Here is a 26,758-nt window from a genome sequence, read left to right as displayed (position 1 = left end):
TGTCAGGACAACAAACCCCTAGAGGAAGCCACCTGAGAGTTGGGCTGCACTTTCTTTCTCTATGGCTATCTCTTTTGTTCTTGCCTGAGTCTCAAAGCTGTGAATGCCCTTCAGGCAAGAAGCAACAAGTTGCAGGCTGAGGCTGCTTTGGTGGTGGTTGGAGGAAGGCAGAGGGCTCATGCACCTCTTTCCTAGATTCTCTCTGAGACCTTCAGAGTTTCTCTTAACTCCCCTAACTGGGTCCAGTGAAATCTGGACCCAGTTAGGAACAAGGACTTAAGACTTGTTCACCAGCCTTCTCCCCCCACTGCACTGGGCACTTCCCATCTGAAAGCCTGGCTGCCAGGCTCTGGGTCCCTGGCACACTGCCCGCTCTGGCCTTTCCCTTTTGTTGCCCTAAGGGCTGTGCATTGTGAGTCAAGTCACTGGGCAACCTGGTGTTCAGAAAAGTCCAATGCTCTTTGGCAGCTACTGCTTATTCCAGCCAACTGTGGCAGAGAAAGGAGGGCATCAGGCTCAGGGGGACCCATTCCAGCCTTCCTACCACTCCCTCTCCCTGAAAACTAATCATGCTCCCTCTGAAGGGGCTCATATGGAATATTCTATGTCCAGGTAGATGCCACCTCTCCTCTTGCTCAGGTGAGGGCTGGTAGCTCCTCCCTGTTAAATACACATCTCGCCTTTCTTCCAAGTAAGTTTTGCAATAATAGAGCTGTCACTGTGAACAGGTGGGAAAGGAGTGAAAGAGATCCTTCACCTGCTTCTGTTGCTACTGCTGGCTCAGGGACAGGAGGCAAGACAGGTGAGACCTGCTCTTTCTTTCTATGAGGAAAGATTCTAAGCTAAGGTCATGCTTTTCATTAAGTCCTGGGGTTTTGTGGTTTTGGACACTTAAGTAGTGAAAGAAAGTTTTTTCTTTCTAACTGCTTTCCCTCTAGGCCATAAAAGTCCATCTCTTTCTTTCTTTCTTCCTTTCTCCTTCCCTTCTCCTTCCTTTCTTTTCTTGTCTTTTTCTTTCTTCCTTTCTTTCTTTCTTTCTTTCTTTTTTCTTCTTTTCTTTCTTTTCTTTCTTTTCTTTTTTCTTTTAAATCTCCAAGCCCCTTTCAGGAGTTGCTACACCTTCAGATTGTGACATCCTTCTTCATTTGCAAATCTTAGCTGTGTATGGGGGCAGGGCTGCAGTGAAGCTGCCAGGAGCAGGACGGAAGGTTTCCCAGTAATAGCACCACGTCAGACACAGGGAAACCGGGAGCAGATCAATCTGGGATGTGCCGGGCACCAGGAGGCTCCCTCCTCAAGGACATTTAGGATTGAAGCTGACATTTCCTCTCCTTCGTGTATTTTGCGTAGTTTGGCACCTAAAGCACATTTGAGAACAGGTAGGATTGAGTTCCACTTTTCTTTATTTAAAGAGCTTGTAGATTCAGGTCTATGGATCAGAGTGGGGGAGCATCCAACTGGAAATCCAATCACATGGATCTCATAGCCATGTGCGCTGCATGGGGATGCTCCAACAGGCATTTGGAATAGACTTGATTTTGGAATGCAGTTGATCTGATTGCTTTTTGGCAGTTTCTCTTTCCCAATTATGTTTGGCTTAGTCTAGCAGTCAAATTACTTTGCAATCCCTAAGGTGATCCAGAATGCATACGGAGGGGACAGAGAGAATACTGTCTAAAAAGCAGACTGGACAGTGGGGCAGGGAGGATTCTGATTGGAAATGTTCATTGAATAATCTACAACCCAGTCCAAAGAAAGGTGACTGCAAATTAGACCTTGGCCCTTTGTTAAGCCCAAAAAGCTGGATGTAACTACAATCTTTAGAATGCTGGTCAAGAAAAGTTATTGTGCACCCTTTCAATTGCTTTCTTCCCTGAATGCCATTCAAGAAGAGATATGGTGGGTATTTTGCATTAATTTCATTGAAAATATAAAATTTCTCGTAATGAATATATGTTCTGGTTCACAGGTTTAGCAATCTTCTTAAAATCTAGCATCAGGACTCTGCATTACATCAGTAAACAAATCCTTGAAAATTCGAGTTCTAATCTGAATGTGGTAATTCCGCCAGAGTAAAGCTCAAGTTTTCCCTTTTATAGTTTAGGAAGGAAGTGTTTGCATAAAATTTGACATTTCAAGCGAGAAATCAAGTAGAATGATGAACTGCTCAAGAGAATGAACTGGTTCCTCTAATGACTTTATGGAACTTATTATTCACCTGAGAGTATATGCCTGAATTATTAAGTAGCTCAGCCCCTTATTACGTTTAAAAAATAAAACAATCTCTAGTTTGAAGGGCCTTATGTAGAAAGTCTAACGAATAGAGTGTCTGTATTCAAGCAATATTAAAGTTCAGACACCACTAATACAGTGTGGTCAACCTCTACCTTACCAAATGGAAATTAGTTGAGTTTTATGATTTAAAGATTGAAATAGAAAATAATAGTAATATTTTTAAGTCTTTATCGTACAATGACTGATAAGCAACTTTCCATCCTCTCCCTCCAATGATGAAAAGAAGTATGGTGAGGTTCGCTAACAACCAACAATCAAGATTTTAGCTACTATTTTGATAGTACATTTTGGTGAATTAAAATTATTGCCTGGAAAACTGTTCATCCATAGACTCTCCAGGATGTAGTACTATGCAGTAGCTAAGAATTCGTAGTTCCTCTGCTTTCAAGTCAGTTACTTCACCTCTCCAAGCTCAAGATCACCTGTAAAATGGAAGTGATGTTACCAATCTCACAGGGATGTCAGGAAGATTAAATAATGTTAATGCATCCTGTATTGTAGAAAGCACCTGCAGAGTGGCTAGAACATAACAAGTGCTGAGTAAATGGTTTTATATATACAACTTACATGCATACACTGATATGATATGCACATTTCCTATGTTTTGATCATTTTCTGATCCTATCGTCCTCAAACACAGTAGAGTATCCTGCTTTCCAGTAGCAGGTCTGATGACTTACTTAAGGAAGGAAAAAGGAAATTTTTATGTATATTTTATCGATTCTGCTACCACAGTTGTCCCAATAGTTTTCTCCCCTTGATCCCCCTCTGCCCTGCAGCCCTTCACCCTCCAGCACACCCCCCGTTAGTTCATGTCCATGGGTTGTACATATAAGGTCTTTGGCTTCTCCATTTCCTATACTATTCTTAACCTCCCCCTGTCTATTTTGCACCTACCATTTATGCCTCTTATTCCCTGTACCTTTTTCCCCATTCTCCTCCTCCCCCGCCCCACTGATAACCCTCCATGTAATCTCCATTTCTGTGATTCTTTTCCTTTTCTAGTTGTGCACTTAGTTTTTGTTTTTTAGGTTCAATTGTTGATAGTTGTGAGTTTGTTGTCATTTTACTATTCATAGTTTTTGATGTTCTTCTTTTCCTTAAATAAATCCCTTTAACATTTCATAAAATAAGGGCTTGGTGATGATGAATTCCTTTAACTTGACCTTATCTGGGAAGTACTTTATCTGCCCTTCCATTCTAAATGATAGCTTTGCTGGATAGAGTAATCTTGGATGTATGTCCTTGCATTTCATGACTTCAAATACTTCTTTCCAGCCCCTTCTTGCCCTCAAGGTTTCTTTTGAGTTTTCAGCTGATAGTCTTATGGGCACCCCTCTGTAGGTAACTGTCTTTTTTTCTCTTGCTGCTTTTAGGATTCTCTCCTTCTCTTTAACCTTGGGTATCTTTATTATGATGTTTCTTGGTGTGTTTCTTCTTGGATCTAACTTCTTTGGGACTCTCTGAGCTTCCTGGACTTCCTGGAAATCTATTTCCTTTGCCAGATTGGGGAAGTTTCCTTCATTATGTTTTCAAATAAATTTTCCATTTCTTGCTCTTCCTCTTCACCTTATGGCACCCCTATGATTTGGGTGTGAGAATGTTTAAAGTTGTCCCAGAGGTTCCTCAGCCTCTCCTCATTTTTTGAATTATTGTTTCTTCATTCTCTTCTGGTTGAATGTTTATTTCTTCCTTTTGTCCCAAATCCTTGATTTGAATCCTGGCTTCCTTCCCTTCACTGTTAGTTCCCTGTGTGTTTTCCTTCATTTCACTTCATAAAGCTTTCGTTTCTTCCTTCATTTTGCAGCCAAAGTCAATCATTTCTATGAGCATCCTGACTACCAGTGTTTTGAACTCTGCATCTGATAGGTTGTCTATCTTCTCATTGCTTAGTTCTTTTTCTGGAGTTTTGATCTGTTCTTTCATTTGGACCATATTTCTTTGTCTTGGAGCACATGTTATGGTGTAAGTGGTGAAGCCTTAGGTATTCACCAGGGCGGGGCAACCCACTTTGCTATGCATTGTGGCACTGTCAGTCTGGATGAATTTTTTTTAACTCCTTGGTTGCCAGACTTCCATGCAATTTTATTTTCTGGAGTTCTGATTGTTTTTGTTTTTAAATTGGTTGTTATCCTTCTTTTGGTTGTGCAAGGAAGAGAAGCATTTCTGCCTCTGCCTCCATCTTGGCCAGAACTGCCATGTTAATTATTTGGGAAAAAGGAAATTTAACTGACATTGGCAACATGATACTGACATTTGATAACACGAGTTCACTCTGTTCTTGTCTTCCACTAAAAAAACCAGTCAAGAATAACAACCTTTATTTTCAGTGGTGAGTAATCTAGTAAATGAATCAACCTTCTCTGGCATATATTATTTTTCTCCATCAATTTTAATTGTATGCACAGTCACTATAAAGTTTCTGAATCGACTTCCTGAAAATCCCATTTGAAAGCTATGATTCAAATTAGTTGTAATTAGCATTTGTGAAATTTTTGCACTCTCTTTTCTTAGAACTAGAAAATATCCCCTTTATGTGTGCACACTGGACTGCCAAACCTGTGTTGGGACAACCTCTCCCACTCACAAGTAGTGTGGGCTTGGATAAATCACACCCAACAGCTGAGCTTCCTGTTTCCTCGCCCTGAACCAAACTTTCAGAGCTACTTTCTTGACTTTCCAAACAGTGTTGGAGAAGCCAGCAGACAAAATTACAATTCATCAAAAATTTTTAAAAGATCAAAAAAGATAAAAACCACACCCATTGCTGAAGTAGGATAATCACTAAAGCAAACAATTTGTTTTTGCCAAACAGGAGTTCCAAATAAACTCCCATAACTCTGAAGGTGAAAAATAGGGTGAGTTAGGAAGGAATACACGAACACAAACACAGACACACCCATCAAGTGATGGGATGAAATTAAAAGAACTCTATCCCATCGGATAGGAATCTCTACCAATCCAAGCTCTGCTTTTCAGGTGAGAAAGGGATTGTCAAGAGTAGAAACGACCTGCCAAGTTTCTTCACAGAACTCAAACAATTAACTTGAGCAACACCCATGTCTTTCCAGTTCTTCCATACTCTTGTGCCTAGGGCAACCTCCCATCAGCCACCATCCTCAGAGCGCCACCTATCTTGCAATATCCTCTGAAGGATATTCATTGGTTAGGTGAGTTGGGAGAAAGAGTGTCAGGTTACCCTAATGTCTAGAAAAGTGCTTTTCCCTCTCCACTTCAAAAATGCTGGGTAGAAGGAGGGAAAAAAAAACAAAAAAAGGAGAAAAAAAGAGAGACAGAAATCTTAAAGTGGAAGTTTGGGTTATTATTACTGTTCATTGGTGCAGATGTGTGTAGATGTGAGCACTTCAACAGTAAGTAGAAGGTAGGCATCATGCCATCTTTAAGTACAAAAAACAGTGGGGTTTTTGGTGAAAAATGCACTCTTCAAATAAAGTATCCATTAAAAATTAATGTATCTGATTTATTTTTAATATATATCTTTATTGTATTTTTCCATTACCATTTAGTTCCCTTATACCCCCTTCCCCCAGCAATCACCACACTGTTGTCCATGTCCATGAGTCCTTTTTCTTTTTTGCTCAATCCCTGATTTCAAGTTTAAAAAAAACTCTTTCAAACAATTTCAAACCCATTAATGAACACAAATAATGACAATGAGTTGAGTTCAGAATATATACCCACACATGGAACTTGGATGAGAAACATAATGAGAAGGATTGTTTCTTAATTGTCTCACTCTCTTGGAGAATTTAAGGTGACTTTTAGGATCATCTGTATGCTAATACTCTCTAACCTCTTCCTTTGCTGCTCATCTGAGTAACTGCAGTAGATTTTTCATTGAGTTGTAATGAAGAGCCGATGAGTTAATGTACATTAAGCACTTAGGACAGTGAGTGGTGTGAAAAGGCATTCACTAAATGTAAATTATTACTTCTACTTACTGTTATTATAACATTACTATCAACATAATTAAGACAAATATTCTTATTTTAGAACCAAACCAGTTGCTCTTTCTTAATTCATAAGATCTCATAAAGTTATCACTATTCTTTAGAACTCACAAGGTAAAAAAAAATATCAAAAACCTTTTAGATATTCTTTACTCTTTCTCCAGAGAAAGTACTAGTTTTTCTGGATTTTGTATTAGAAATATTATATATGTGTTATCTGGTATAATTCGGTGCCCCCTCATTTGAAAGACAATTGGAAATTTTTTTCCTGCTTCTCTTCTGCCTCTGGACGCTCCTTCATGCCTGTTAATATTTACTTGCTGTGAAACCAGAGTCTTTCCTATCTCTCTGTCTACCTTCCACTCACTGAAAAAGCACAGCCTTGCACGATAAGAAATCTCGGTATATCTGCATGCCTGGCGAGCACAGCCACGTGTCCATAGGGCTGTGCCTGTGAACAACTGCATTCTGTGTTGCATTTCTTGATCATCTTTAAAACAACAGACGATAGTAATTGCTCTTTGTAAGCAAGCTCAAAAATGAATTGTTTTCTTCTAGAATCAGGGAACAAAGTCATTCTCTTTCATAAAACAGTTTTTAATAAAAGAGCCCAAAAAGTTATGAAGACAAAAACTGAGGAACAATTTCAAATATAACTTTGCAGTGTTGCTCACATCTCCCTCTTTTTCCTTCTAGAGTTCCACTCCTACTGTTCTCATTTATTCTTAACCTGGTTACTACAAAAAGGAAACCCTCCAAACAATTTCTATAATTCTAGTGTAGCTACCTGCTCCCTATAGACTACAGCAGTCATTATTATGTCCCTTGTCAATCTTCTGCCTGAAAGAAATAGTTTACATTTTCCATGTATAACAGAATTAAGCCCAAACTCCTTTGCCCCCCCGCCCAACATTCTTCTTGAGCTGGTAACAGCACACCTTTTAATTTCTTTTAATCTGTATTCTCTCTCATAGGCCGTCTGCTCCAGCTAAACCATATTTTTATTTGGTTTAGCTGGAGCAAAAGCATATTTTTGCTGTAGTTGGAAAGTACATTCAAACTCCATATTTTCAAATCTTAGTTCCTTGGCTCATTCTGCCTCCTCTCCTTGGAACGACCTTGAACAATTTTTTTTCTGTTTGTGATCCAATCTATTTGTATCCAGAAAACTATGTCATATAAAGGTTTACATATGTAAGAGTTCATTTTTTGTTGGGTAAAAACAAGTCCAGACATGACTGTCCAGTACTGGTAATATGACTTCACAGAACCAAGAAGAGTCCAGGCTACTTTTAGGTTTTAACCTTCTGCTTCTTGCCTCATGTTTGCAAAATGACTGCTCCATTGCCAATACCACATCTACATTCCAGGCAGGAAGAAGGAAAAACATCATGTACCGGTTAAGTCTACTTATTTTAACAAATGTTTCCATCCAGAAACTTCCAAATATATTTCATTGGCCAGTATTATATCACACACTAATCTTAGCTACAAGAGAAGCTGTGAAATATAGCTAAGAACTAGTCACATGCTTGCACTGAAGAATGAAGAAGAAAAATAACATGAGATCAATAGGCATTCAGTAACATCGATCACAGATCCTTTAAGACTTCTTCAAAGAGCCATTTCCCTAAGGAAGTGTCCTAGAGCCTCTCAGACAACAACAAATGCCATTTGTGCCCCGTCTTATTTTTTGTTGATTTCATAATTACCTCACTATTCCCTGAGGCCTGAACTTCATGGTGGTCTTTGCACCCTCTCGTGCAGCAGGAAGAAATAAGATACCTAGTAGATATTTGAACACATTTAACCTTATCTGTGAGGAGGGAAAAGAGGACTATTTTCTGTATTTAACTATGGTAAAAGCACGACTTAGGTAACTCGATCAAGGACAGGCAACCTACTGCCAGATAAGACTTACGGCCTATTTTTCCACAGCCCCCGAGGTAAGAATAGTTTTTCCATTCTTATAGTGTTTGGAAAAATAAAACAAGAGTATTCAATAGAGACTGTACGTAGCCTGCAAACCCTGAATTATGTACTATCTGCCCTTTTACAAAAAGATTTGCCAACCCTTGACTGAGATGAAAATTTACTGCATTTTCCCATTTTGTCCGTGTGTGTCATACGCCATTTAATGACTAGTTATATTATCCCAGACTCACTGGAATCATCACTGTCTTTTGAAACCATTTATATGAGAAAACCTGCCAGGCTCTCCTTCCATCAGGAAAGCTAAATTCACTACTCATTCCACAGAGAAACTGGTATTTAGACTTCCTGAGAGCCTCTTTTTGAATCTATGAGATAAACACCCAGGTTTGACTAAATTATATTTTTGATAATTTTTAGGTAATAATGCTCTCCTGTTGATATATAAATTATTAAGAGAAAATAGAACCCTGAAAAGTCATTAGTTTGATTCCCGGCCAGGGCACATGCCTGGGTTGTGGGTTTGGTCCCCTGGGAGAGCACATTTGAGAGGCAACGGATCAATGTTCTTTCTGACATCGATGTTTCTCTCCCTCTTCTTAAAAATAAGTAAATAAAATCTAAAAAAAAAAGAGAGAGAGAAAATAGATAGGAGTTTCCAAGTAGAAATAAGCATGAATCCCAATGAATTGCATTTTCTTTTCATCATTAGATAACTTTAGAGGGAGTTAGCTAAATGAAGAAAGCAGTCTTTTTTTTTTTTTTTGTCTCGTCTCTGCTTCATAACCTGACTACATTATCCAAGCTAATGACTTGAGGAAGGGTATGCAAAACAACCACCTAAAAGCTGTTTTATTTTATTGTTGTGGAAAACATTTTTAAGTATCTTTAATGATGTATAAAGCTTTCCTATCTGTAAGTTCAAGAAAGGGAGCTATTTTGTATTGTTTGTCACTGAACCCTCCATTGACAATTGCAGTGTGTGGTACAAGGAAGCTACTTGTTCTAGTTACTCTGTGTGTGTGTGTGTCTGCCTGTCTGTCTGTCTCTCCTTCATCCCAAGACAATAAAGTCTTATTTCCATTGTCACATGTCACCTCCTATTAATGATGAGCTAATTATAACATGGAAGAAATGAAGAAGTTCATGTATTATGTTCTAAGTCTATAGAAACAGAATTTATGTGGAAGAAAGTGACATTTGGAACACTGATATGACTTCTGAATGTCAAATTCGTAGTCATGATTGGAATCAGAGTCCACACTGAGGTGTTCCATCCACAGCACCACGGTGCCTTTATTTCACTCGATTTCCTTTTCTGTCAGTACTACACGTTCTTAAAGTTGGTGGATTTCATAATAAAAAGAAGTGATGCATTTCCAAGTAAATGCATGAAAGTATTCAGTAAAGGGTTAGAGTAAACTAACCAAAATATCAAGGCACACTCTGTTAAAACAGAAAATCTCAGAGAACAAACCAACAGGCTCCTTGCAGAGCCTAGGAACTTTTATATTACATTGACAAAATGGACTATATAAGTAAAAAAAAAGTGATACAATAGAAGCAGTACAATGTACTGGATTGCAGTACCTTTTAAAATTTAAAAATTGCATTACTATTCCTCTTATTAAAACAAGTTTACTAATTTTGTATCATAGAAACATTTTTTTCAAAAAGCATGTGCAATTGGGCATCAGTGAAAATAGTACAGGTGTGATTGTTATGCTTCCAATTTGTAGAGCATTTTTCTCCCTTAAAAGTTTTTATGTAAATATAAAAGTGCACATGGCATTGGTTCTGAACTTCTTATCTAACACGCCTGTGAGAAAAACAAGGAATTATTTTCATCTGGAACCTGACTGAGCACATTTATCTCACTGACTCTTAGTCACTGCGTTTCTGTACAGCCTATGAAATACTCTCAGCAGAACAAAGGTCCCAGCATTGATAAGTCAAACTTTAAACTCTGGCTGATAAGAAAATAGCCAAAGCCAGAGTCCACTTGAACTGTTCACACTCTTAGGGGTCAAGTTCAGACCCGATCTGCCTGGGATTCCTGTTAACACTGATTTGTCACAGCAGGTGGCTGACAAGATTTGCCTGCAAGGACCAGAAACATGCACTGTGCCATCCAGAAGGCGGAAGTGCTGGATGGGGCTCATCTGATGCAGATTCTCTGGCAGGATGGCACAGAGTCCTTCTACCCCGCCGTGTGGCTGCGGGACAACTGCCAGTGCCCCGACTGCTACCTGGATTCTGCAAAAGCACGGAAATTTCTCGTGGAATCTCTTGACGTGAACATTGGTATTAAAGAGGTGTCATTTGACAGAAAAAGGGTAATTACCTCTAAATTATCTCCATTTCTCCTTTCTTGCCTAAGATAAATAAAGGGGTTAGTCTCCAATAATTTTTAATGACTATTTTTCATTTGATCGTATATATTACCAGGTTTGCATACTGCTTGGTACTAAGTGAGCCTACTCAGTAAATGAAAGATTCTGTTATTATCACTACCATTTTTATTACTGCTACTATTTTTCAATAAAATCTAGAGTGTTACTGATTATTCCTTCAGTGAGTAACAGCTTTGAAGACACAAACTAGTTCTATAAAAAAAAGAATGCTTCTGGGCCTCAGAATACTCATCTGTAAGACAGGCATACCCCCAGAATTTGTTTAGAGAGCTGATGTGAAGAGGATTCACTGAGATAAAATGGGTAAAAGTTTTTAACATAGTGCCTAGCATATAATAAGCATTCAAATTAGTGAGTAAATATGCAAGGTTTATTCTAGGAGTCCCAAAAGCATAGCTCTCAAAACCACAATCTACATGAGGCCACCATCCTGTGTTTCTTCCTCCCAAATTTATTAGCATAGTTACAGAAAAGCAAATGTGACCCACAAGTCACCCTCTTCCCTTGTCTTCAACTCCACTTGAGGACCTACTCCCAGGGTTCACTGCTTGGTAGCTGTGTGACCATAAAAGTAGTGTTTCCTCTTACATTCCTCACCTGAAGTAATGTGAGTGGTCGTAGTACCTTCTCCTTAGCGTTGCATGAGGACTATTGAGGTATGTTTGTAGTGCTCATTTTACAGTATGCACTCAAAGTGGTGTTACTTTTGTGTTATTATTTGTATCTGCTTGGTCACATCATTACTATTTCTGACTCTCCGGGCGGGAATGTTACATGATATCTAACTTCAAGTCATCACAGAAAGTTTGGAAACCACAGACTTAGAGAATATAGAACACGAATGTCAGATCTAGCCAGGATGTATTTCTTGTGTGATATTTAAGGGGCATCAGAACTCAGAGGGATCCCCTTGGCTTTCAGGGTCCTTGTTTTCTAAAAGCTTATTGTACACCTGTGTGTACATAGGTAAAAAAAGAGAAATTAAATGAACTCCCTGATTATCTTAAATAACATTAAGAAACAGGGCAACAGTGAAGAGCGGAAGTATATTAAAGCATAATATACATGTAGGTGATACTTGCTTTCTGTGTTATCAGGTTCTTATCACATGGCCAAATGAACATTACAGTGAATTTGAAGCTGATTGGCTGAAGAAAAGATGCTTTTCACAGCAGGCCAGAGAAAAGCTCCAAAGAGAATTGTTTTTTCCAGGTAACCTTCCTATGGTCCTCAATGTTTAAACTTGTACAGTAAGAAATTTGCTCAGAAGCAAATTTCATTACAATATTATGGTAATTTATGTGGAATGTTCAATGGTTGGCCAACACAGATCATTTGGAGAGTGATGAAAAGAAACATAGGTCAGTTCTAGACATTCTAAAGAGACAGGAAGAAAAGAAATACAACAAACATGTATCCTTCTCATAGACTGTAAAACTTGGCCCACCACAAACAATCCAAAGTGATCGCTGCAAAACTGTGAAACAAACCAGGGCTGCCCTTCTTAGTAATTTTACCTAAGGCCGGAATAGCACCGAGTCCACTCAGCAGAAACTCCTATCCCGGTATCCACAGATAATGCAATCCAGGAACCCCATGAAGTCACAGACAGCATTGTGTGTATATGAGTGTGCGTCAGTGTGTACGTATGTGTGAGTGTCCATAGGAAATTGGCTTGGGGAGAGTTTATATGGGTCTCAAGAGAATCTGTGACCATATAAATGGTCATAAAATATGCAACAAACGGATTTGAAAGAAAAAAAAGACTTTATTCTTGAGCAGAGACAAAATAAACTAAATACTCAATGTAGATAGAAAGCTCTTTTTAAAAGTATGACTTTTAGGAGATGCACAATAATTACAGCTCAAGCAAAGGCACTGGAGAGAAGTAGAAAGTGTTAATAATTTACTCTCTGTGTATTCTGAAGATTTGTATCATAAGATTATGTGGGGCAAAGGCAAATTCTAAAAACATGGTGATTCTTGCGTATTTACTAGAATCTTGACTTCTACAAACAAACGAATAAGGCAAGTTTCCCTAAACTTTCTTATCCACTATCAACCAGAAATATTGGGCTTCTGCCTCTTTGAACCTTGTTGAATTTTAACTCCTCTCTGGGAATTCTGGGTCATATCCCAAGATAGAGATATTACCCTACTCCTTTCAATACTGAAACTCTCAGACGTGTATGGTACCTCTCCATGGTTTTAAATGCTACACTTTAAGCAGTTTACTGCATATGGAGATGTTATTAATTAGTCAACATGAGCCACACATCTTCACCTAACCTGTGGTTATCAACAGGATACGACACTGTCCCCTTCCAGTTGAATCATAGGCCAGTCTTGTGGAGAACTAGCTTCTTTTATTCCCTCAGTCTCAGCATTCTGACAACTGACAAGATTTTCTTCTTGTGCTTTCTGTCTAAACCACAGGAATCCATTTTCCTCTTTATCTAGCCCAGCCAGCTGGTAGACCCCTTGTGGGTACCCAGGAAAGTGTGTTTTTCCTGTCTTCCCAAGTGAGCGCATTGCTAGATACTTCAAGGACTCTCCAGTTACATAACTGAGGAGCAACTGGGTCACATAGCAGAACCACTAATGTATTATTATTTTTGTATTTATTTTAAATTTCTTCTGGTACTCAAAATATTTTTCTTTAACCCTGCCCTCATTTTGTAACTCTGTGGAATTTTACTTTAATTTCCTACAGGCTCTTCTCTGGATTATTTCAGGGAATAAAAGACAACTTTTTTATTATTACAGCTTAAGCTTTTAAGCATTGTAAAAGGATACGGCCACCGGCCCCCCCCACCTATGAATATTTCTTGAAGAGTGCAGTTTATGGCTTACGTTTCTCCATACTATAAGGCAGTAGCAAGATGGAAATGATACTATGCTTAGTTAAGTAGTGGAAAAAACCGGTCACACTGACAGACTGCAACCATGAATAATGTAAGGAGAACTGGCTGCTTCAGACACTGGAAAATATTTTAATGGTTTAAAACAAGATCAGGTTTTTAAAATATATTCTCAAGCTGTGCAGTTGGTGGATTAAAGAAGAAATTAATGGGCCATTTTGGAATATGGTTTCTATGGCTTTTTGCCTATAGAATCTGACACCTATTCCACTGCGCTCGCATATTTTCAAACATTTGTACTCCAGCATATGTAAACAAGCTCAGTTACACTTGTGAAAGCATTTTTTTGTTGTTGTTGTTGTTTTTAGTCCTCGGGGGCAATTCTTCCTCTTCTGTTCTTTCCTTAGAGTGAGGAAAAGCCTTTTAAAATCTGGCATCAAGATGTAGACTTTTCCTTGATCTTCCCTTGGCCCTAGATGTGGAACTCGAACATGACAAGACACCTGATAAGCAGCCAGAAGAAGCTCTGTCATGGGAAAGACACAGCGGGAAGGAGGACTCGGACAATAATCATTCCCTCATAATTTTCTCTTTAGTGGCACATAGACGGGGCACCTATTTTGTGCTGGAAACTCTTTAAGGAAGTACCAGGTTTAAAAAAGACAGGGGTTCTCTCCTCAAGGATTTATCAAGTCTCGGAGGGTACACTAGCCATGAAAACAAACATGCATAAAGCATTATTTTAAGTCCATTATGACATGCATAGCAGGTTAATCATAACATAAAGGAAGGAATCTGAAGATATAAGGAAACGGTCCTCTGAAGAGAGGTCATGATTAGGCTGGGTTCTGAAGAATCAGTTTGTCAGGCAAAGGTAGAAAGTAAGGAAATTTTTGACAGAGGGAAAAGTCTGTGGAAAATCCTGGAAGTGTGAAATAGCAGGGTAGGCTTGGGAAACTATAATTCGTTTAATGCTGGTGAAGTTAAAATTGTCAGGCCACAGAGAAGAAGGGGCCGAGCCATCAAGTGGCTTTAGGGCCCTACTGAGAGTCTCAGTCCTAAACCCTTAGATAAGGAAGTTTCCTCAACATAGAATTAAAGCATGTTCTGTTCCATTAGTGCTCAGGTTTATTCTATAACGCCAGAGAAATGAATTTAAGATCTTTATAAATGTGATGAGAACATTGCTTTGGGTATTTTTGGAATGTGTTTCATGTTTTCAGAGTTGTATATGCATTTTGACCAAATGCATATCATTTCTCAAAATGCCTACCAATTTGCAAATGTCTCCTTAGCTTCATTTCTCTCTTGTTGCATTTCTCCCCTCTCCATTGTATGCTTTTGGTTCTTGGTTTGTGTTTATTTTACAAAACACAGTGAAGTGATTAGATCTATGTTGTAGAAAGGTCTTGGTCTGGTCATCTGTGTGAAGGGACTGGTGTGGGGAGTGACTGGGAGCAAGGTGACCATAGCATGGTCTAGAAATGATCCCGTAAAGGAATTGAGAGCTTAAACTGGGGAAGTAGCACAGAGGATGGGGTTACAAATTGTACTCAAGAGAAACATATATTGACCCACAGGATAGGAGGCTGGTGGTCCTGTTCTTTAATCTCTACCAACTTAAAAATGGATTGATGAAATCCAACATGTGTACATGTCCAAACATATGGATGAAAGTGGAAAACTTAATAGCACATTCAAAATGTGAACATTTTTTATGGAATTGTACTTTAGCTTCCATGTGAAACTGACATAATTAACACACTCATTTTTGTGACTAACTTCAATATGCAAAATTCCCATAACATAATTGATAGGACTGAAGTGGATGAAAATTAATATATCATATGATGTTATATATATATCAATCTAAAAATTTGTTTTTTTAAAATAAACACTCAGTATCAGAATGAATGCTTGTTCTATCTCTTTTGGTTGGTACTAAAATATTTGCATATTATCTCTGACTTTAGTAATATTTGTTACTGCAAATTGAAACTTAAAAAATTGTAATTTTAAGCAGATGTTTTTCCCATGGAGGTAGTCTGCTTAGTTTGTCTCAGCAGTCCAGAGACTGAGTACTTTGCATAGTCAGAAAAGAACATTCCCTCTCAATTTGATATGCCCCTCTTATAGCAGAGCAAATCTCCTCCTGTCTCTTTCATCAGATTACCTCCCTTCAGCCCACAGCCATAACCCCTCTTTTGTTTCAAAAGGACTAAGCCACAAGAGGGAGCGAAAATTCTCAATGACTGTCTGGGCCCTCTAAATCTCTGCAGCTTGCCCATGGCAGGGGCAGGGGTGGGGGGTGGGAACAGAGCTCCCCTTGCTTGCAGAGGGCCATATGTGTCCTTAAAGATGAAGACTTTTATTATAATGCAAGGAATAAAGTTATTTTGGTATAGACAATACTTTTACAGATTTGTAAAAAAAAAAAAAAGCAAAAAATCACTGCTTTTTTTAAATTAGCAAGTAGTATACATAAATATACCTAACTCCCATGTGATAGTTTACCCCTGTCTCTAAGCCTTGCCCCACCCTCCACCCATTCTTGAACCCCCAGAGGCGGGACTCTGCAATGCAGAGCAGAGGTGGGGTGAGGGTATTAGTCTCACATATTGCTTGGTAATTACAAAAAGGTCTGGGAGGTTGCCTTTTTCAGGCTGCCTTAGACTGTCCCAACTGGTGTCACAGCTGCCAGGTCAGAATGGCATCAGAACAGCTCTGTTGAAACAGCTGCATCAGAGCAATCAAGCCACCACGTCACACACCCTAATATACTCCCTTCCTGAAGAAGGAATAAAGATTCCTCCCCTGAGGTCACCCAAGCTTACCCTCTGAGGCATAGGTGGCATAATAGCTCAAAGTCTTCCTATGTTTAAGAAACAAGTCTCCATTCTGTTCTGCGTATTATGTGTGAAAGGGACCTACCGACTTTCATAGAAATTTCTTTGGGGTTTTGATAAAATGAATATGGGTATTTTAAATGCCTGTGAGTCCATACACGTATATTTTGCTTCATTTTTCCTCTGGGTTAAACTGATATCTTCCCATGCATCCTGCTCTTTTTTGAATGACATATCATTTATTGTTACACTCAATTTCTGCATTGAACTTGGTACACTTGGGCATAATAGCAAAGGTTCTAATATTCCTACAAGAGTCCTTGTTCTGTCAGTGATCCAAGATGGAAGAGTCACAACCCAAGATTTTTCCTGTAGCATGCTATAGTGTCCTTAGCAGGTACAAATAATCTAAATTTTATTTCCATAGTCATCTGCCTAGTTTTTCATTTCACTTGCAAATGCTAGGTAATATCTTCCTTTTGCCTTTTTTAAATCTTCATTCATATTTCCACATGGAAAACACATACCACATGGTCAGAGATAAAAATTAAAGATAAGTATATTTTACAATGGGATATATTACAGAATTATTTAAAAAGACTATACATTATTACTTTTAAAAAAATTCTTAGGTAAGATATATGAATCATGTTCTTTTAAAAAATCTCTTTTCTTTACTTAACTTCAAAAAAAGTGTCATATTGTCATTCAATATTAGTACCAAACAGATTCAATAAAATCCCTATAAAAATTCCAATGGTATTTTTCACAGAACTAGAACAAACAATTCTAAAATCTCTGTGAAACCATAGAAAAGCTCAAGTAGCCAAAGCAATCTTGAGAAAAAAGAATGAAGTTGGAGCTATCATGATCCCAGATTTCAAAACTATACAACAAAGCTATATTAATCAAAACAGTATGGCATGTGCATAAAATCAGACCCCTAAATCAATGGAACAGAATAGAGAGCCCAAAAACAAACCAATGCAAATATGGTGAATTAATTTATGAGAAAGGAGCCAAGAATATACAACTGGAAAAGGACAATTCTTAAACTAGACAGCCATATGAAAAGAACAAAATCATACCGCTCTTACACCAAACACAAAACTTAACTGAAAATGGATAAAAGACATGAAGGTAAGACCTAAAACCATAAAACTCCTATAAGAAAGCAGGTGATAACCTTCTTGACCCCAGTCTTGTTGAATTTTTGGATCTGACTGCAAAACCAAAAGCAATAAAAGTAAAAAACAAATGAGACTATATCAAACTAAAAAGCTTTTATACAACAAAGGAAACCACCATTAAAAAGTAAAGGCAACCTACTGAATGGGAGAATACACTTGCAAGTCTTAAAATTGATGAGGTTAATATTCAAAATATGTAAAGAACTCAACTCATTAACAAAAAAATTGATTAAAAAATGGACAGAAGATCTAAGTAGATATTTTTTCCAAAGAAGACATACAGATGCCCAAAAGGTACATTTCATTAATTATCAGGAAAATGAACATCAAAACCACAGTGAGATATTTCATGCCTGTTAGAATGGCTATTATCAAAAAGACAAATACATATTTCAGAAGATATGTAGAAAAGGGAACACTCATAAACCTTTGGTGAGAATGAGAATCAGTATAGCCACTATATAAAACAGTACAAAAATTTCTCAAAAATATTAAAAATAGAACTACAACACGATCTCACTATTCCAGTTCTGCACACTTATTTTTTTAATGAAAACACTAATTCAAAAAGATATATGCACCCCTATATTCATCACAAGATCCATAGATGGATCTAGAAGGTATTATGCCAAGTGAAATAATTCAGATAGAGAAAAACAAGTACTATATAATTTCACTTATATGTAGAATCTAAAACAAATTAAGAAACAAAACTAAAATTCATAGATGCAAAGAATAGGTTGTTGGTTATCAGAGGGTAAGGAGGTTGGAGGATTGGCAAAATGAGTGAAGGGGGTCAGTTGTAGGGTGATGGATATTAACTAGACTTATTGTTGTAATCACTTTGTATTTTATACAAAGATCGAATTAGTATGCCATACACTTAAAACTAATATGTTATGTACCAATTTTACTTCAATTAAAAAAATAATAAGTGAATATTTAAATGTTGAAATAAATAATACCCTGGCCATGTGTTTTTAAGTATTTTTTTAAAAGCTGGTGTGTTTAAAGCTGTGAAAAAGTTTGAGGATATTTTTGAGAACCTAAAGCAAATCCAGGAAGAATTATGACAGTCCATTTCTTTTTCATGTTTTTTTCTATAAACTTGCTGAAAATTAAGGGAAAATTTAGAAAATTAAGGAAAATACACTAAATTAAATTAAGACATCAAAAATTAAGGAAAATACACTCACTTTTTTCCATGGGAAAACAATTTTCTGTAGTTACAAAGTAAGTTTACTTCTTATTTTTCTATTTTTTTTCAAACCCAGTAAAAGTAGAATGAACTTTTTTCAATGAGTGAAAAGCTTCCATTTCTCAGAAACTAGGCTTACTTTTTCTTGCAGAACAGAAATGGGTTTTATAACATTGGCAGTTGGACTCCAAATTTAGCATTTATAAATTTAGAAAATTCAAAAGTGTGGCAATTTCAAGAAAGAAGTAAAGTTGGATCACTTCATATGCTGGCTTTATTTTTACCGAACCTCCACATATGTTATATATTTAGCCTGCCATTTTTGCTAGTGCCTACACATCAGGATATTCATTAAAAAAAAGAAAGAAAGAAAAAAATACCCACCAGAGGACAATTGGTCGAAAAACTGTTACCTCTCACTTCTTGTTCTACTTTGCGTCTTCAAAACAGTATAACATAGAACTGCACAATTTTAGTTTGGGGGTAATGAGTACCTTCATCATACTTAAATTCCCCTTTTTTAAGTTTCAGTCCCAAACTTTCAAATGTGCCCATGGCAAATAAGCAAATAAATAAATATTTTTAATTAAAAAAACAATTCTATCCCTGTATAAAAAATAATTGATTTTTTAAAATTTCTGTTGTTATTTATACACCCTGTTGATTTGCCTTATTTCAAGTTGAACAAATTAGATAATTTTTGACCTCCGTTCCATTCAATGAATGCTCTGACTTAACTATATTCTTTCTCTCTAAATTCTCTACTTTGCTCAGTTTCTAACTTTGCTCTTAGTCAAGAGGACAGTGTAGCTATGAGGTTAAGAGTGCTCTTGATCCTCAGTATTGCTAGGTCTCTGGTCCTGAGAAAATTATTTAACATTTCCATGCCTCCAAATCTTTATCTGCATGACAGAAATAGTATCTATCTATCTTTTAGAGTCACACAATGTCGAGTGAAGGGCAATGCCAGACTTTACTTATTGACGCACTTAATCTTCACAAGGTTCCCTTAATGACGGGTGTAAGTAACTACAGACACCAGGCAGTCCTAAGAGGCTTCATGATCCTCTCAAGGACTATACTTGTTTACCAAAACAAATGCTGGATCCCATTAGAGAAATCTCTTTTTCCTCTTCCCCCATTGGCTGTGAAGATTCCATGTACATCATATGTTTGCCCAAAAAAGTCTGACACTCAACAGGTTATAGGAAGAAAAGATTGGACATGTTGTCTCTCTTGCCAACAGTTCAGGTGGAGCCTTTTATCATCTCATGCCTGGTTACTGAAATAGCATGGCCTCGGTGTTCACACCCAGCTGGCACAACTCTGCAGGTTAATTTTCCTGATGCCCATCGCCACCTCTCTTCCCCCTTGCTCTGTTCTCACTGTGGCACAATGAAGCCTAAAGTCTCCCCCGGGGGTTTCCAATCATCCCACAACCTTGTGCCACCTACAGAAGCATGTGAATTCCTACTTTTATCCATGCTCTTCTTATGCCATTCATTTTGTCTGCTTAACCTTCACCTGTGAAGTCCAACTCCCACCCCAAAGGAAGCGCTTTACCAACAATTCTACCCTTTATTTATATTTCTCTCTGAGCCAAACCATAAACTACAGATAAGAAAGGAAGTCATCCCAAAAAATAAATATAATTTCACTAGTAACACTTAAATGCAAGGCTGTAATATAACAATGGAAGCAGATATGTCTTTCAAAAAAGATTGTTAGAATTTGTTAGGAGAGAAAGTGAAAGCGTGGTGTGTTGAGAAAGCTCTTCACCTTTGAAACACTGTGTTATGAAAAGAGAACCGTCTTTGGAGTCAGTAGATCTGGCTTTGACTCTCTGCTTTGTGAGTTTGACTTAGTTTTGAAAATGATCTGAGCCTTACTTTTTCTACATATAAAAGAAGTGATCCTCTCAGCTTTGGGATGTGAAGAATAAATGATAAAATGTCAGTACTGTACATCACAGAGTGCCTGGACACTGTGGACGCTCAGAACCAGTTAGGCCCTTTCCTGTCCCTTTTTTCTCCAATTTAGAGAGCCAGGGACATAAGAGCAGCGACACAGTAAAGAGCATTTGGGTAAGGACAGGAGGAGAGAGAAACAACAGTGGCATGATAGTATCTTATGCTTGAGTCCCCCTTACGTGGAGAAAAGTCATGTTATATTTCTGATTAAAAACATGAGAGTGGCTGAGAGGTGAGCCATTGCGCTGCGAAAGATTTTAATCTTTCAGACATTGGTCTGAAGTCTGGGCCAAAAATGTACCTTCCCGGCAGAGAGTTTGATTTAAATAACATTAAGGATGGCAGTGAAAAAACTGGTCAACTATGAACCTAATTTCAATCTGCGACTTAGAAATGTTTCCTGAAGCTGGGATGGTCAGCAAACTTGGGAGTGAGTGGCTATGTTATCTATCAATTGGTTAAGGATTGCATGTATTTCATGTATGAACTAAATACTTGAATGAAATAAATTCCAGATTCAAACTAGGCACAATTCATGGCCATATGCAAGGAGATGATCTCAATAAGGAAGGTAAAGTATCTAAAGAGACAAATGTGCTCATACCAAGAGGAAGCAGAGTCTCTAAACATCTTCACAAAGGCAGCATTATAATTACAGTCATTGTACACAAGAGGAAAATGAGACTGAGAGAAATGAAGTAATTAGTCCAAAATCAAAGAGACAAGAACTAGCAGAGCCAAGATTCCACTAAAGAGCGTCTGTTCTATTAAATACCATTCACCCCCCACCCCGTGTGGTTCCAGCCACTTGTGTGGGCTCCTCTCTCTCTGTCACTGCAGTTATTGCCATGAATGGTCAAGGTCTGTGCATTGGCTGTCTTCCGCACTAGACAGTTGGAATCTAGGGAAATAACTAAGATTAGAAATCATTGCTTGAGCATCTACATTTACTATGAATTTATTTAGCAAATAATGAGTGTCTGTGATGGACCAGGTACTGTCTTAGGTGTTGGGGATGCAGTGGTGAGAATCGGTACATTTACAAATATATCTATATGACATCAAATGGCAATAAGGACACGGACACAGGCAGGTTGATGAATGTGGTGGTGGGAGTGTATGAAAGCTCTCTTCTGAGTCCTTCAATTTTCTACTGAAATGATAAGCAAAGTTGTCAGCTAAGCATGAGTAGGTGGAGGAAGTGTGGGGGATTTGGTGATAGGGAAACAGTCAGCTAGGGGAGTATGAGTTAACTGGAGATCAGTTGGCATGCAGTAAGATCAGTCATCACGGTACGTTTTCCTCCAGCCATGTTCAGATGCTCTGGTTCAAGTGCACATTTAATCAAGTTCACTATAGTGAGTTCTTCATAGATATCATCTCATTTAACTTTAACACCAACCCTGCAGGTTGTTTTCAACCTGTGATTTCCAGATGAAGAACTTGAACTGAGAGAATACATCACTTTCTGAGGGTCATGAAGATGAGAATTATCAGAATTCATATTTGAATTCAGATGTCACCTTCAAACCTTAAGCTATTAACTTTGACACAATGTCTCTATCAAATCAGAGCAATATCTTTATCTCTATTTGTGCTTAATATGTTCTCAATGAAATAGCTTTGGAAACAAAGTCTTGAGTAAATGAGAAGTCAGTATGAGTCAATATAGACTCAAAAATCACTATGAGACTGCCCCAAAAAAGACTGATTAAATTGGGGCTGCACAAATGACAAGGTAGTGGTGAGCCCACCACACAGGATGGGCCAGGTCTCACCTGCAGTATTGCGTCAAGACAGCAAGGTTCTCATGCGGCATTGGCAAACTGGAATGCAGGATGCAAAGGAGATCAGAGAGGGCAGTGCAGGGCTTGGGAGCCATAAAACATAAAAAACATGGGGAAGAAAGAGGCTGTGTAGTCTTTGAAAGAAAACTTAACACATTAGTTGTCTTTGTACACATCTCCAAGATTAGGATGTTCTGTGTGAATCTGGAGCACAGCATCGGGGCTTCAAAGAAAGGTAAGGAAGAGAAGCTTGTGACAAGGGGAGCTGTCCAACTGGAGACAACGGAAGGGTTAAGATACAAGTCTCTTAAACAGTATGGGCTGTTCCATAGGGAGACGTGTTCTGTGTAATTGAAAGTGATCAAGAGTTTGTTCTGTAACCTTTCAGTAACAAGAGAGGGTAAAAATGAATTTTCTGTTCACCCTGCCAACTCCAAGGAAGTCTGAAATAACAATTTCCTTTCCTGATATCCTCTGGTGCTTGTTTTCCTTCCACAAGCAGTGTTTTTTTTTTTAATATGTGGAGTCAAATTGTTTGTGTGGGTAGCCCTGTTCTGACATGTATTAGTTGCGTGTAATTAGGCAAATTATCTAATGTCTTTGTGCCTATCTCCTCATCTATAAAATGAGACCAATAATAGAACCTCTGTTATGGGGTTGCTGTGAGGATGACATGAATTAATGCATCCATAAGGGGCTACAAGAATACCTAGCATCATAAGTGCTCAGTAAACGTTAGCTCTTGTTTTTTCAAGGATTCATCACATACTGCCATTCAGTGTCACTTCATGTTTCATGCATTCTTGTTTTCTCCAACCAGACAGTCCTTTAGAACAAAAGGGAAAATTTGTTCAGGATACAGAAAATACTCACTTTCTGAAAATCTACTGGGTACTAGCCCTGGGCTATATCCTGGGGGGAGGGAGTGAAAGAGGCAAAAGTGGTGAGAAGCTAAAGACAAATGACCTGACCTCCATAGTTTGTCAGATGAGCACAGTCTAGTGGGAGAGAGGGAGCTGAGGTCTCACCCGACCCAGCCTTGCCCACTTTTCCATCTTATCTGCTACATGCCCCTGTTGCCCCGTGTGCTGTACCTCAGTGACTTCAAGTTCCTCCAACAAGCTAAGAGACTCCCCATCTTCCTACTGTCCCTCCCACCCAGGGAGACTCCTTGCTCCCTTGCCCTTGGAATAAATGGCTTCTCTCACCCCTCAGGATTTGGCTTAAATGGCATCTCTTCAGCTCGTCCTTTCATATCCACCATGTCTAATAGGTTCCACATTGATTCCCCAATAATTACCCCAATTCTATTGACCTCATCTGTTACCCCATAGCACTTGCTACAGTGTTTACCTTTATGGGCTTACTTGTTTGCTTCCTTTTTTACTCACTGTTTCCCTCACAAAGGCTGCAATCACTTCTATCTTTATTCACTCATGAGATCTCCTTTGCCTGACTAGGTTTTCAATAAATGTGTATTGAATAAGTGAAAGATCATTTCAGCATCATGTGGCAAGCACTGTAGCTGCGGTGTGGATCTGCGCTGGGGGACCAGAGAAGAAAGACACCTAACCCCCCTTTGCAGGTCCTGAAGGAGGCATCGTAGAGGCTGTAGGTGACCCCTGCAGCCCCTTGGCGCCCCTCCATACTTGCCAGCAGCTTCCTGCTGCTCAATTGCCACTCTGCTGGAGGGCTTTCTCTGCCTGAGGGAGCATGCTTGGCCAGGAGACACAGGCAGTCCAGAAAGACCCAGAAGTCCGTGAATGCCCAGAGGAAGAGCCCTCACCCAGCGAGGGGTGGGCATGGGTGGCCTGTGCTGGACAATTCTGGCCTGGACAACTCTGAAGTATATTCTATAGCATTGCCACAAGGTCCAGCAGTCCTGAGTCCCTGTTGCAGAAAGCAGTAAACTGTTCCTTAAAACACCTTCTAGAGGCTCCCTTCCATGTCTTACTTCCCTACCTCCTAACAGTGTCCCCAGGACACCTTAATAAATTGCTTGCATTCAAATCCTCCTCTCAGGGTCAGGAAATCTCAGTCTAAGTGAGGACACATGCCCAGAATCTTGAAAGCCATGCACAGTTCACTGGACAAGAAGGAAAAGTACATTCAAAGACGGCAGGGTCCCCTTAGTGCAGAGAAAAGAATCAAAGCCCAGTTTCTACTCAGGTGTCTTTCCTCTACCAGGGGTCAGATTTTTTTTTTTTTTTTTTTTTGGCGGTGGGGGAGGGCCAGACCCCTACGAGGTATTTATAGAAAAGATAGTAAGGGGCTGGCAGATCCCCAGCACATTATATTCGCTGTTTCAGAGCCAACAGCACAGACCATTACAGGTGGACAGCAGGTCCTAAACCCTTGAAATAACATTGCAACTCAGCATGCTGCATGCATGAGTCTGTAACTAAAGAGCTTCTTTGTGTCCTTTCCTTTTTTGAACTACAATTTAGGATTCAGGAATGCGATTCTTAACCCCAAGAAGGAAATCTTGCACAAATGGTTTCTTGAAAGCCAGCATGTAGCCTGTTCGTAAACTTTACGACGTGTGAAGCACATGTTCGAAGGAAGTATTCATTAGTAGGGCCGTACGTTAAATTAGACAAGGTGGCTCATGCCTTCAATATTCCGTCATTTTCCATACTGTTTATGTATCCAGACCCAAGTGTGAAATTTAAATTTGCTTTTAATATATTTGCCTGACAAATGATTTGCTCTAGCCAAACATGTTTTCTTTTGGGTCCCCAGGAGTTGTGCTTTGCAGCTGGAGGAGACTAAAAAAGCGCTTATACATTACATTGTCAATGTTCAGGTTTCTGTGCAGGCATCATGGAATAATTTTACTGGTGGCTGATAAAATGTAGCTTATCTCGCATGAAAATTAGAGCGGCTTATGTCTGAAGTGTTATGGCAGATTTAGAAACTGAGCAGTCACCGTGCTGTCTCTGAAAGTCACAGTTAGCATTGCTGAGTATTTGGGCGGCTCGTACTGGGTCGCAAGTTCTGCCGCGGGCTGTGGCCCTCGGTTGCTGGTGTCGGCAAAGCTCCCACCAGGGCACACCAAAATGAGCACTGGAGTTGGAAAATTGTAAACGTTGCGGAACTTAAAAAATTTTTGTAAACACTTTCAGAAAGTAAAATCCTATAAATCTGAATTATTGATAGTACCTACTATGCTGTCTACAGTATTGATAGCCTTGCTTTATACCGGGTATCTTAGTGTGAATATGGTTAATTTCATACAGGTAAAGTAAAACACTTACTGGAAGACTCTAACTCACTCTGTGTTTTTAAAACGAGGGTGTTGTGTGTGTGCCCTCGTGTGTGGGAGAGCACGTTGTGTCTGTGCGAGTGTTAGCCTGTAGTGGGAAGGGGACTTACGTGGAAACCAATTCACTTAAGTGCATACAGATGTGCTTTGCGCATGCCCTAAGCAGGTGCTTCGGAAATCCACAAAGCAGTCAAAATACAAACTCCAAGTTTTAAAAACATTTACATCTCGTGAAAATGGGTTTTTTCCCCAATCTTTCTGTATTATATGTCCTTGCCACAGTGACCAGACTCTCTGGGAAGTGATAAGGGCCTTAAGTAAAACCGAACAGACACGGATCACTGAAATACCGTGGCAGAGCTCGGAGAAGCTAGCCGACTTTCAAGCCTCGGTTCCTGTCTCAGAAAGTGAAGGGCAGCACTGTGGCGGTGTTGTGCAACGGGGCGGTCACGATGTTTGCTCTGCGTTTGAAATGCTGACGAGGAGCCAAGGTTTATCTTTCAACACCCATGCTTGAACAAGTTCAGACAAAGTGTTCCTAGTTGTAATGTGCTCTGCTTTCTTATTTGTCTGGTAGATTTCCTTCGTAAGGGACAGAAAAAGCTATGGACATTCAGACACAGAACATAAAAACGCATGGGATAACAGTATTTCAAGGCCTCAAATGTTCCTGTGCAGCTGATTGAATTACAGACTGTGGAGTCAGTCACCTGGATTTGACTAACTAGCTCTGCAAATCATTAGCAAGAGGACTTGGATCTCTGTTCCCTTCCCTGTAACAGGCTGGAAGCCTCTATCACATCTATTTATTGTGGATATTAAAAGAAATAACATATAGAAAGCACCTAGCACTGTTCCTGACACCTGAAAAAGTACTTCGCAAATATTAGCTATTATTTATTATGATTATTAGTCTGCTATGTGCCAGGCACTGAATGAGGCTCCTTGCACCATCTCACTGCACGGTAATGAAAGACCTGCAGGGCAAATATAACTGGGACTGTTTTATAAATTATGAGAGAGGCTCTG

The 26,758-nt window shown here is 38.9% G+C and overlaps 1 protein-coding gene across 3 annotated transcripts in view; it reads left to right on the top strand.

The window, feature by feature from the left end:
• Positions 1 to 732: 732 nt before the first annotated feature.
• BBOX1 (gamma-butyrobetaine hydroxylase 1) overlaps positions 733 to 26,758 on the top strand; it is a 56,156-nt gene continuing 30,130 nt past the window's right edge. The window contains exons 1-3 of one of the 3 annotated variants that reach the window (XM_045194223.2): positions 733 to 802; positions 10,281 to 10,534; positions 11,710 to 11,824. In XM_045194223.2, coding sequence (XP_045050158.2) covers positions 10,316 to 10,534; positions 11,710 to 11,824 — 334 coding nt within the window. In that variant the 5' untranslated portion in view covers positions 733 to 802; positions 10,281 to 10,315. Of the gene's footprint in view, positions 803 to 992; positions 1,380 to 10,277; positions 10,535 to 11,709; positions 11,825 to 26,758 lie in introns of those variants that run through there. The other 2 variants (XM_024559051.4, XM_045194222.3) reach the window with 2 other exon arrangements.

This window comes from Desmodus rotundus, chromosome 5 (assembly GCF_022682495.2).
Source record: "Desmodus rotundus isolate HL8 chromosome 5, HLdesRot8A.1, whole genome shotgun sequence".
NCBI lineage: Eukaryota > Metazoa > Chordata > Mammalia > Chiroptera > Phyllostomidae > Desmodus > Desmodus rotundus.
Note: the sequence above shows the minus strand (reverse complement) of the source record. Positions and strands in the feature narration are given on the sequence as shown.